This window comes from Pipistrellus kuhlii, unplaced genomic scaffold (assembly GCF_014108245.1).
Source record: "Pipistrellus kuhlii isolate mPipKuh1 unplaced genomic scaffold, mPipKuh1.p scaffold_m20_p_6, whole genome shotgun sequence".
Lineage (NCBI taxonomy): Eukaryota > Metazoa > Chordata > Mammalia > Chiroptera > Vespertilionidae > Pipistrellus > Pipistrellus kuhlii.
The window spans coordinates 36,517,605-36,530,529 of record NW_023425562.1 but is presented as its reverse complement, the minus strand read 5'-3'; the positions used below and the strand labels follow the sequence as shown (position 1 = coordinate 36,530,529).

Sequence of the window (12,925 nt, the reverse complement as noted above, 5' to 3'; positions counted from 1 at the left end):
CGATGAGCAACCTTTTTTTAATGTCGGTTACATACATTTCTAAGACTATGTACAGTACTTAGAAAACACTGATGGAGTGGACAGTTTGTCAGCCTGTGGACTGAAGGGTCCCAGGTTCGATTCTAGCCAAGGACACATGCCTGGGTTTCGGGCTCGGTCCCCAGTGGAGGGTGTGCAGGAGGCAGCTGGTCAATGATTCTCTTTCATCATGTTTCTCTCTCCCTCCCTTTCCCTTCCTCTCTGAAATCAATAAAGATATATTAAAAAAAAAAGAAAAAAAAAGAAAAAAAACACTGGTGGAAAGAAATAGCTGTATATTTTTGTTATTTGAGAATAACAGTTTATGCCATTGTTAGGTTACACTCATTTCTTTTTCATCTTTGGACAGTTCATTTTGAGAATCGTCTAAGTAAACATTTATGTTACCAATTCTCGTGAGTTCTCCTGAGTGATTTCACTGAACCTTGTGCTAAATCAGCAGTTTCTACTGTTCAAGTCATAGTGAGGACTTCCTCTGTCCATGCTGTTCACCTCTTACACATTCACTCACTTTCCGGCAGTTCATATGTTGGGTGAGAGCAGGGTACCAATGTCCCTATTTCGTGGACATGGAGTGGTTAACCCATCAAGGTGCATGTAGCTGTCATGTTACCTAATTGAAATATGAGTTATATAAAATTTATAGTAGCCATATTAAAAAATAATAAAAAGCATAAATTTTATTTTAATATATTTATGAAAATATATCCAAATATTATAATTCAAATATCAAAGTGCTTGAGCTCTTTTTTTTTTCCCAGTAAGTCTTTGAAATATTTTGTGTATTTTATACTTCCTCTACAGCCCTGTTCAGACCACCTGTTTCAGGTGCTCAGCGGGCCACATCTGGACAGAGTGCCAGATTTTTTCTGTAATCAACTACCTATACACCCAGTGAAAGAAAGAAAACTTATCGGCTTCCCTTTTCTTTGGAGTTGGTCTATCAATCTATAATCTTAACTTCTCTCCTGATCCTTTTGTGCTGTCGCCATTCTGTAGAGTGTTCATAACATAAACTGACAAAATGCCAGTCATTCAACAGCCAACTTGAAACAATTTACTTTGCTCAAAAATTGTACTATTCTCTCCTCCTTTTCCCTGTGTTTCTATCTTTTTCTACCAACCAAAAAAATAAAATGATTTTAAATCTTCATATTTAGACATTAGAGGCCTGGTACATGAATTTGTGCATGAGGGGGATCTGGTAGGCCCGCCCAGATGGGGGACTATCAGGGGCAGGGCCAGCTGGGGGGGAGGGAGGGCCCTCAGGTCGTTGGCCAGCTCACCCTCCCCCCTGATTGGAGTGTTGGGGGCTGATCGGGGGTGGGGTGGATGGTGGGAGGTGCCACAGGAGGGCTCCAGGTGTGTCTGGCCCGTCTTGCTCAGTCTCGATGATAGGCTGGACTCCAGCAGCAAGCTAATCTACCAGTTGGAGTGTCTGCTTCCTGGTGATCAGTGCATGTCATAGTGACTAGTTGACTGGTCAACTTTCTGCTCCCTGGTGGTCAGTGTACATCATAGTGAGCAGTTTGGTGGCTTTAGCATATCATTAGCATATTATGCTTTGATTGGTTGAACGGCTGACCAGCTGACCAGACACTTAGCATATTAGGCTTTTGTGAGATGAGTATAGCATCTGTTCCAGAGGAAAATATAATTTGCATGTAGACCGTCTACAATACTAGCTGTTCTCATGGATGGTGTTCCTTTTGCAGAACCTCATCTGCTCTGAGTGTGGGGATGAGTTCACTCTGCAGAGCCAGCTGGCCCTGCACATGGAGGAGCACCGCCAGGAGCTGGCTGGGGGCCGGGCCCACACCTGCAAGGCCTGCAGGAAGGAGTTCGAGACGGCAGTGCAGCTGAAGGAGCACATGAAGAATCATTACAAAATTAGGTATGAGCTTCTACCTGGGCTGGGGAAAAAATCTGTAGGACGTATTAAGAATTGGCAAATTTTGTTGTGATTGGTTAAAAATATTGGCTAATCTGGTGTAGTGTCAGGATGTCTTTTATAATGTGTAGCTCATATCTACAGTAGGAAAATTGTGCTAAAAAATTAAAAACAGGTGCCAGGCTGTGTGGGTAGACAGTTTTAGCCAGTATTTTAATGTTGAAACTATAGAACAATGTGCTGGTGTTGTTTTACAGGCACATAACACTGTGTAGAGTGGATCAGTAAGGGTCAGTTTAGGTCCTTTTTAATGCATTGATTTATTTATACTGTCTCAGTCTTTACAATTTACAGGAGCCTGACAGGGTGTACATGTAGAAACATGTATGTCAATACATGGTACTTGTAGGTCTCCAATTTGCAGATGTATGTGTGTATTTAAATATTGGCATGGTTACTAATATTATGAGCTCTAAAATAGACTATTAGGGTTTAAACATGTGCCTGGTAAGGACAAAGTGAAAAAATCAGTCATTGCAACCATTTCAGAAGGTGGTTGTGTTGAGAAGGAAGTAAAATCGCATTGATCTGGGCAGTGAGGTGCTGTGGCTGAGTTTGAAGGACACAGGGCCTGGGACTTTGGGGCCTTTCTTGGAGGCTTTTATCCTGTGTGCGCTGGAAGCCATCAGAGGGTTTTACACACCGAACAGCCTGCCCTGACTTTAGGTGTAGGGTGGCTGCCTGTGGTGAGGTTGAAGCGGCAGACCACTGAATTGGCACGGCGGGAAGACAGCATTGGAGAGGGGCACGGGGTCATCTTTGGAGATGTTCTGGGATGGAACCAGCAGCCTTTGGAGACGCACTTGAAGTCAGGGTTAGAGAGAGGAAAGCATGGGCCCTACTCCCCAGGCTTAAACTTGCACATTGGGGGTTGCCCTTTCCAGTCCGAGAGAGGAGCAGGCTAGGAATAAAGGAAGAGTTTTGCTTGTGACACACAGGAGTTGAGCCACCCTGAGCCATCCCCGGAGGTTGAGCAGAGTTAGAGGTAGGGGGTTGGTGCTCAGTGAAGGTGTCAGAGTGGTTGGAAGTAGGACTTGGGAGGTCACCATTATCAGGTGGTGTGAAATGAAGGGACAGGAAGAAGTAGCAGAGGAGCAGGTGGAGATACAGATTACAGCTGTGCAGACCTTGGTGTCTGACCATCACAGGTGAAACTTGTCTGTGAGAGGCATTCCATCTCAAACACAAACTGTTTCTCTGTCATTACATTTGGAAAAATGAATTTTATGATATTGGATACACAAAACTAATACATGTATGTATGTACGTATGTGTAGGTGGGGACACACACACTTATATGGGATTGACTTTTTTTTTTTTTAAATATATTTTATTGATTTTTTTACAGAGAGGAAGGGAGAGAGCTAGAGAGCTAGAAACGTTGATGAGAGAGAAACATCGACCAGCTGCCTCTTGCACACCCCCTATTGGGGATGTGCCCACAACCAACGTACATGCCCCTGACCGGAATCGAACCCGGGACCTTTCAGTCCGCAGACCGACGCTCTACCACTGAGCCAAACCGGTTTTGGCTGAGATTGACTTTTCACTGAAGCAGCCAGTTAACCTTTCTGGAAAGATTTTTCATGAGCACCCCTTTTATTTTACTAGGATGTCAAGTACGAGGTCATACAATCGGAATGTCGACAGGAGTGGATTCACATACTCGTGCCCACATTGTGGAAAGACGTTTCAGAAGCCCAGCCAGCTCACTAGACACATCAGGATACACACAGGTATGGAACATGCCACCTCTGGATGACTCATGATGTGGTGCACAGGAAAGAAATGTGCCCAGAGCCCGCTAGACCTAGAATTTAACTTTGGCATTTCCATAGTTTTCTGTGTAATCTGGGTGTCAATTTTGAGATTTTGGGGTAGGCAATTGGATATCTGAGTCTGCAGTCACAGAGGATGTTCTAGCTGGAAGGATATTTGGGTCCTGAGTCTGGGTAACTGAAGTATTTCTGTTTTAATCCGTCAGAGGCTCTCACAATTCTGTGTCCGTTCTCCCCTCCCCCTAGGTGAAAGGCCCTTTAAGTGCAGTGAATGCGGAAAAGCCTTTAACCAGAAGGGGGCATTGCAGACCCACATGATCAAGCACACAGGTGAAAAGCCCCATGCCTGTGCCTTTTGTCCTGCTGCCTTTTCTCAGAAGGGGAACCTGCAGTCTCACGTACAGAGAGTGCACTCGGAGGTAAGCCGGGCCTGTGGGCTGTGGGGTTCCCAGGTGTGGGGTTCCCAGGTGTGCAGCTGCTTACGGGGCTGCGGAGGTGACTGTCAGCACAGCCGTGAGACACTGTAGCAGGATAGACTGAGATGCTCCAGAAATCTCCTCTAAAGATTAGTTGCTGAATATTATTCAGTCCTGTGATGAATCTCTTCACAAGGTGATAGGAATAGACTGAAAGTCTTATCTAGCTAAGTTTAAGGCAGCCACCATAATCTAATAACTGAGGTGGGCTTGATGATGGTGAGAGAATAGGTACTTAGACCTGCCCCTTCACTTCCTGCCTTCCCCTGCAGTGCTGGGACTGGCCATGACAAGTCACCTACCATTTGACCATCCTTCCTAACTTGTGCACTTTATCCCATGAATACTCAGTCAGAGTTATATCTGTGTCTGTCTAGCCTTTATTTCAGGCTGTATGCAACCCTTTAGGAAATTGAGAACATACATCAGATATCTTCTTACTAAATTATAATAACTGATAACTACTTTTTTTTACTCTAATATAAAAAAGACTGATATTTCATTTAATCTCATACTACAATATTGATCAAAGAACTGGGTCATTTATTCTAGAGCTATCGAATTTAAAGGAAAATAATGTTTAAGGGTTCCATTATTTCTGTCATTTTTAATGCAATGGTCAATTATGTGCCCCAATTCAAATGTTTTTATCTAATAATTAAGTATGAAAAATAAAGTTTTCTCTTTTATTCTTTAAGGTCAAGAATGGCCCTACCTATAGCTGTACAGAATGTAGCTGTGTATTTAAAAGTTTAGGTAGCTTAAACACTCATATCAGCAAGATGCATATGGGTGGGCCACAGAACTCCACAAGCTCTGCAGAGACTGCTCATGTTTTAACGGTAAGTTCAGTGAGCTGGCTGGTAGAATATTCTTTTACCAAAATATGTCATCTCACTCATAATCTTTAAAATTGAATAATACTTAGAATATTATTTATTACCATAGAGGTGCTTTGAAGTTTTTCTATGTGGTTGTGTGGTGCTACTATTTTTTAATTAGTAAAAAACAATCAATCTTTAAAATTATAGAATAGTGTTAGATGATTCTGATTTATGGACTATCACCTGAAATAAAAATAAGACAAATAGACTCATCAATTTATTGAATTGGAATTCCTGCAACATTATTGGTGATTACCAGTGAATATTCTTTATCCTTATGCTATAATTTAAAAATCAAATATCCTTTTAAGCTATATTTCTCCCTAAGGTGACAGTGATAATTTTCCCTTAAACTTTGGATTTTGGTTCAGGAACTAAATTGTATATTTCAGTACATGCATTTAAAATTTTATGATTTCACACACACACTCACTCTTTTTTTTTTTTTTTTTGTGGAGGGATTCTATAGCTCAGCCTCCTCAGTCTGTTACTTTCACCTCTCAATTGATAGTAAATGGCAAAATCTAAGCACAGTGCAGTGTCATGCCAGTAGACCTTGGACAGAAGTGTGGAGTGTGGGTGTGTGCTTACAGTGAGTGTGGCTGGGAGTCTGTGGCTTCCATAGCTGCCTCCTGCCCCACTTGATTGTTTGTCTTTAAGCGCCAGGCTCACGGTTACTGTTTGTTTTTTCCTTTCTTTTCTCATAATATCCCTTTGGAATCGATACCTCAGCTCACTCTCCATCAGAGAGGGTGTTGTAAATAAGTCCTGAAACTGGGGAATGATTAGTGCCTAATAATTAAGTCTGAAAATTCTGTTTTGGACTCAGTATGTTTTTAAGAAATTTTGAGTGTTTAAATCAACCAAATACTAAAGAGTTTTCACCATATCCTTTCGCACAGGCAAATCAAATATGTAGATGTAGTGATAATCTGGAATGATAATCCAGATAATTTAAAAAATTATCTTGATAAATACCTGAAAATGCAGTGTAGGGTTGTGGAAACCAGAACACTTCCTCTCTTTCCCTGTTGGACAATGTGAGGGCCCAGCATTGTGGCACGGGTCAGTTTCAGGACTGCCTGGGAGCCCATGTTCACCCTCTAAGTTCTTTGTGGCTCTTGTTTTGCATCTCACTTTTCTTTTTTTAAATATGTTTTTATTGATTTTAGAGAGGGGAAAGGAGGAGAGGTAGAAACTTCAATGAGAGAGAAACATTAATTGGCTGCCTCCTGCACGCTCCCTACTGGGGATCAAGCCTGCAATCCTGGCATGGGCCCTGACCAGGAATTGAACCAGCAACCTCTTGGTGCATGGGACAATGCTCAACCAACTGAGCCACATGGTCGAGGCTGCATTTCGCTTTTCTAACTCTTGGCCTTTTTGCTCTACTTTTATGGGTTTTCCTCAGTTTCATTTTATGATTCTCTTATTGATATTTTTAGCTAGTACAATTTTTAATTTATGGGGCTCTCCTTCATAATCAGTTTGTTTCTTTTTCAAGACATGCTTTTCTGGTTTGTTGTACTTTCCTTGGAAACCTAATGAGCATTTTCCTTCTAAAAGTTCTCTTCCTTTTAGAGTCGCCTGCCTGGGATCATCTGCTAGGGATCCCTCTTTCAGATGTAATTCTTATAACCCTTGTGCCCATTTGTATTTTGGAATGAGGCAACAGCAAACCCTCATGTGAACTTTTCACAGAGGATGGAGCTGGTTCATCTCCAGGGTCCCTTTACCTGAGATGGGCCAAGGAACCAGTTCTCAAACCTGGGGTCCCTGGAGGCAGCACAGAAAGGACTTTGTGCTTAGTCTGGGGACCTAAGTGCCATAAAAGGCTTTAGGTTCTCCCTAAATCATTGTTTACTTTTATTTCTTTTAGACCCCCCCCCCCCCCTTTTTTTTTGTTTTTGCCTGAAGATAAAAGCCTCACTGCCCTCTTTCACCAGAGGAAGCTAGGGGTTAATTGTCAGTCCAAAGTAGTTTTCCCAAAGTCTTTATTATTAGACTATAAAAATAATTTTTAGAGCAGTTTTAGGTTTACAGAAAAAGTGAGCAGGGAAGTCCATTCTCCCCCTCCTTACTAACACCTTGTGTGGGTGTGGTGCTTTTGTTAAATCTAGGGCGGAATGCTGTGTGTTAGTTGCCAGAGTCTACTCTGTGCTGTGTGTGCTGTAGGTTTTGACAGACATGTGCAATGTCCTGCATCCATCATTATGGAGCATCCAGAGTTGATTCTCCTTCCTCTGCTCCACACCATGTTTGTGATGAAGCATTTCAGATTCCTGAGTTACTGAGGAATTGGATCAGCCCTCTCCTCAGATGTTCTGAGCTGTAGCTTCCTCCAATGCTTCTCTTCTCCAGAAGAGTTTTGAATTTTTTGCCCACAGTGGATTCTTTCTTATTTCCTTTATTTTGTAACTCTTTCTATCCTTTCATTCCAATAGGTGACAGGAGTCTGAGGTTTGCTCAGTCCCCATCTTGAATTGCTAGTATCTGCTAATACTTTATGAACTTTAAATGCTTGTAGTAGAAAATTCACTGAATATGATCTTTTAAGAGCCAGTATTGTGCCAAAACATAAACATTAATGAGACAGTATATTTAAAATTTGGGATAGAACTAGATTTTAATGCTTATAGAGGGAAGTTATGCTTCTTCCTTTAAAAAAAAAAAGAAGTACTAATTTAATGTAATTGTTTATATTTTTTAATAACAGGCCACACTGTTCCAGACTTTACCTCTTCAGCAGACGGAAGCCCAGGTCCCATCAGCTGTGAGCCAGCAGAGTTCCCAGGCGGTGACTGATGTCATCCAGCAGCTGCTGGAGCTGTCAGAGCCTGTGGAGTCTAGCCCGGTGCCCCCGCCTGGCCAGCCGCTCAGCATCACCGTGGGCATCAGCCAGGACATCCTTCAGGTGAGTGCACTTCCAATTCTTGGCTTTGTCTGTGGGAGTCCAGATGTTGCTACTGAGAGAGAAATACAGGGCACTTCTCAGAGTAAAGGAATCTTCACTGAAAATGTGTCCTAATTGAATAAGTGATAGCGAAGTAAAATAGGCTTATTTAAAGTGATAGCGAAGTAAAATAGGCTTACTTGTGGACAGTGCAGAATTCGAAATGATTTATTAATCTATACCTTTTTTTTTTTTTTTAAGCCCTAATTTTTTCTAAGTAAATTTACTTTAAAAGAATGGGCTTCTCAGAACTTTCTTGTGTCTGTCTCTGTTGACATAGAAATGTTTCACTGTTTCCTGAGGTTGTGCTATAACTATTTGGAGTCAGCTCTATGCTGTGTGTGTGTGTGTCTGTCCCATGCACGGGGGGAGGAGATAAAGGAGGGGGGGAAGGTGGAGAATGGAGTTCTTTCCTGGTTCTGATGAGCTAGTCTCATGTCCAATGAGATGGCCTTGTTCCTCCTCCTCTCTAGTATGTACTTACTTTAAAGCTAACCTCTCCTCCACCCTGTGGGGACAAGTTGGCCAGATGTCACAACAGCGGTTATTTTAAGAGTAAACCCAGTGTAACTTAAAACTATTTCCAAATCCTTTCAGAGACAACCAGAGTTGTCTTGAGGTCACATACCTAAAAGTCAAATAAATTCACTAAAATCTCCTTTAATTGGGAAATGCCAAAGCTTGCCATACCATGTTTGGGTAGAGGTGAGATGTCAGATATTAGAAGGGATGTGTCAGCCTCAAACCTTTGGTTGTGTCACTTACAGATGACTCCTTGGAAATGCAGACTTATGTTTCTAGGTGGTAGCATTACAGTTCTGTAGATAAGGCTGACTTGGTTGCAGGTTTGGGCCATTGGATCTCCTAACCTTCGAGTTTTTTCTGTCTCAGCAAGCCTTAGAAAACAGTGGGCTGTCTTCAATTCCAGCTGCAGCACACCCCAGCGACGCCAGCCACCCCAAGAGTTCCACCGTGCAGGGTCAGGACCCGGACCTTCCTGACGTGTCCAGTGAGCCAACAGACCCCGTAGATGCGGAGCCGGAGAAAGAACAGGAGAGCCTAGAGAAGCCGGACAAAAGGGAGAAGAAGCTGATAAAGAAGAAATCACCATTTCTGCCTGGTAATTTCAGTGAGCTTTAACCTTTAGATGTTTGCTTATTTTGAAGAAATACCTTTCTTTTTCTTCTGAAGGTGATGCTTGCTGAATGTTTTGATAATATCTACCTCATAGTATTCATTTGATATTTAAAATTGAAAACCAGGAGATAAATTTGTTAAACTATCTTTTTTTCCATAGGCTGCCTTCGTCCCATGATTTGAGTCTCCCCTGACTCATTCCAAGGGCTTGATCTTAGTTGTCACTGACCCTCCTATGCTCTAGCCTTTCTTCCCTCTGGGCTGTGCATTCTGGCTACACTGCTATGGCTGCCTTCACCCTCTCTTCCCTTCCTTCCTCTAAGTGAGGGTGCAACCCCCGCTGACCTGGAAAGTGCAGCCCCTCTGCTCTAAACCCCCAATCTTTCTCTTACACTCATCTCTGCTTCTTGGCCTTTGGGCCTCTGTAATCTGCCCCACAGGTATGTCCTGTCTTCCTGCCCCTGCTCTCCTGGTGCAGATTCACCTGACAATAACGAGGGACTCCTGCTGCTCCTCAAGGCCTCACCTCTTCTACGTGCTATGCTTCCTGGCTACTCTACATCAGGAAGGCCTTCTCCCTCCCCTCCTCGCATTCCATACCCACACTCCTGTTGGTGGTGCTCCTCACAGAAGCTCCCTGCAGAGGGCTCCTCCCCTCTTTTCTCCATCCTGTGGTCTCTGTTAGAGGTTGTGGTAGTGGAGTAACTTGTGTTCCTTTCTGAATTCCCTGCTCCCTCAGCATGTCTCTTTGCACAGGGACAGGGTTACTACATCTTTCTTGAATAAAATAGATTCTTGTCTTTTGGGCAGAAGCTTTCCCATGAAAATATTTTCTTAGTGGCTCTAACTCTCTACCTCCCCCAGTTGTCTTGGGGGAATAAGGGCTCTCTTGCTACACAGCGTGGAAAGATGTTTTCATCTCTGTACACTTCTGAGAATGTATTTCCTCGTTGTTAACAGGTGGTTGTGAAATCCTTCTTTCTCAGCCCACACAGCACTATAGCCTGCTCTCCTTTCCCCTGGATCTGCCCTTCCACAGGCGAAAGTGGACAGTGGAATTTGAGTAGTTTTTCATCAGGATTTTCCTAGTAGCGAAGAAGGCAGGAAGGAAAAAGGGCCATTTGCACATATTTGTGTTATGACAGGACAGCCTGGCAGGTCACAGGGCGCTTGCATTTTGAATATCTACTCTCCATGCACCTGTTGAATGAGTGGAGATCACCAGTGGGGGTGGAGCCTTTCGTCTGTGTTAACACTGGCTGCTATCTATATTTGTCATGCCAGAACCTCTGAAGGTACACTGACATGCTGCCAGCATCAGGCCTTTCTCCAGACTAAAGGCCAGACCTGCTTTCTGCAAGTCCAGGTAGCAGTAGCTCCTCAAACTGAGGAAGGTGGCTTCATTCTGCTGCCTCTCCCAGCTCTCCAGGGGTTGGGATCAACTTCTCTTCTGTGCTGGGCATTAAACAGATTTCAGAATGGAGTTCTGGTCAACCTTACCTATGGTATTGTAATAGGGAGGGTTTTGCGTACAAAGTTCATAAAGATTCTACAAGTTAATTTCTGAATAAGTTAAATACACATATACAGTACTGAGCAATGTTTTGCAGTTATAGTAAATTTTAGATTTAATTTCTCATTTCTATCTATCAGTCCTTTTCCCTTTATTTTTCTATATGACACTTTTTATTTTGGCCAGTATTTTCTTTCAATTTTACTATGTAAAATATACTTTTGAAAATAAAAAATGTGTTACATTGGTACATTTAAGTCAATTTATGAAATTTTAAACTAAATTTTGACTCAACTTTATTTTGTTCCTAAATGAGCACCCAGTGTACACACACATTTCTTTATGTTGTGGTTTCCTCAGTGAAGTGCAACGCCACCTTTCCCCTCTGTTATCTTCTCAAGCCTATGTGAGCCTGCCTGGACTTTATTGTACTTTACTCATGTGTTGTGGCACCGAATGGTTTTAGTGTTAATAGGGAGCCCAGTTCTTTCTTTTTTTAATGTATTTTATTGACTTTTTACAGAGAGGAAGGGAGAGGGATAGAGAATTAGAAACATCGATGAGAAGAAACATCGATCAGCTGCCTCCTGCATACCCCCTACTTGGGATTGCCTGCAAGCAAGGTACATGCCCTTGACTGGAATCGAACCTGGGACCCTTCCATCCACAGGCCGATGCTCTATCCACTGAGCCAAACCAGTCGGGGCCCTAGTCCTTTCTTGCTACACTTTTTTTGAAAGTGTAGTTTTGACTGTTATCACATATTTTTCCATATCTATTTTAGAATCATCTGCTAAACTTCCACAACTGTAGTTCTAAAAAAGTCCTATTGATAATTGTATGTAAGTAATTTAACTAGGGAGATTTGATGCCTTTATAACTTTAATCTTTGTACCAAAGAATAGAGTGTGCACTTTCATTCATTCAGATCTTTTCTTTTTCAAATTTAGTCGTATTTTAAAATTTTCTTCTGGGTATAATTTGCAGAAATGGAGGATGCTGAAGCCCCTGTATTAAAACATGGGCCTTTTTCAGAGACTTATTTTTGGGGCATATTATCATATCATTTGTAAATAATGATTTTATCTTTCCCTTTATAGTTTACTAGAAGCCGGATGCATGAAAATTCATGCATTGGATGGGGGTCCCTCAGCCTGGCCTGCCCCCTCTCACAGTCCAGGAGCCCTCAGGGGCAGGAGGTGATCAGGGGAAGATGATGCCCCATCACACCTCTGCTGCTATCACTACCAACAACACAAGCCTCAGGTGGCCCTGGGTGGCTGGGGGGCTGAGGGGACTGGGAGACTCCAGAGGCAAGCATATGGAATGGCCACACCTGCCACCCTGGTAGGGCTCAGAGGACTGGTTGCCATCATCTTGTGACTGTGGGTCCTGCCATCTTTGAGGGCGTGGCAGGCAATCAGCATATTCCCTCCTTATTGGCTGTGGGTGCTGCCATCTTTGCGATGGTGTGAGGGTCAACTAGCATATTCCCTCTTTATTATATGGATACAGTATGTCTCTTTATCTTACCTAATTTCATTGGCTAATATTTATAAACACATAAGTTAATGGCAATGATAGTGGACTTTTTCCTGACTTTAATAAATAGGATTGCTGTGAGTATTTTTCTATTAAGTCAGATGTATTGGGATGTTTTATTCATCTCCTCCTGTTTTAGAAAGTTTTTTGAAAGTTAAGATTAGATGTTGAATTTTAGTAAAAGCCTTTTTATCTCAATAGTGATTTAATATATACTTTTTCTTTTAAAATTTGATAGTACATTTGAAGAGGAAGGTTGTTGCCCATGGTGAATGCAGCTGTGGTTTTCTCCATCTTCCTGAAGTTTGTCAAAGGGCCAGATCTGGCTTCAGTTTTCCATTGTAGCCCTGGATGGGCCAAGCAAATGTGTAGGCCAGATTTGTAATTCTGCTTCATCTATCCCCTCAGATAATTAGAATCTGGTGACAGTCTTCATGTACGTTAAGATAGGTTCTCATTTTCGTTTGGAAAACATTTGATTTTCCATGATTATTTCCTAATTTTGGCTAATAGTATAGTTCTTTCTTACCTTGTTATACCTTGCTTTTTTTATCTGTCATGAAAAGACGTTTAGATAATTATTCCACTTTCTTAAATCAATTTTTCCTATTAATTTTAAGCAGTCTTAAGTTTTAGTCTCTCCTAATACAAA

General features: G+C 42.2%; 1 protein-coding gene across 7 annotated transcripts in view; it reads left to right on the top strand.

Annotated features, from left to right (window-relative positions):
* The window catches only part of ZNF236 (zinc finger protein 236), a 68,921-nt gene that overhangs the window by 16,019 nt on the left and 39,977 nt on the right, over positions 1-12,925 (top strand). For 6 of the 7 annotated variants that reach the window (XM_036419027.2, XM_036419035.2, XM_036419028.2 and 3 more), the window contains exons 4-9: positions 1,755-1,933; positions 3,602-3,726; positions 4,015-4,187; positions 4,943-5,086; positions 7,845-8,042; positions 8,973-9,201. In XM_036419027.2, the coding sequence (XP_036274920.1) occupies positions 1,755-1,933; positions 3,602-3,726; positions 4,015-4,187; positions 4,943-5,086; positions 7,845-8,042; positions 8,973-9,201 (1,048 nt within the window). Of the gene's footprint in view, positions 1-1,754; positions 1,934-3,601; positions 3,727-4,014; positions 4,188-4,942; positions 5,087-7,844; positions 8,043-8,972; positions 9,202-12,925 lie in introns of those variants that run through there. The other variant, XM_045574882.1, reaches the window with a different exon arrangement.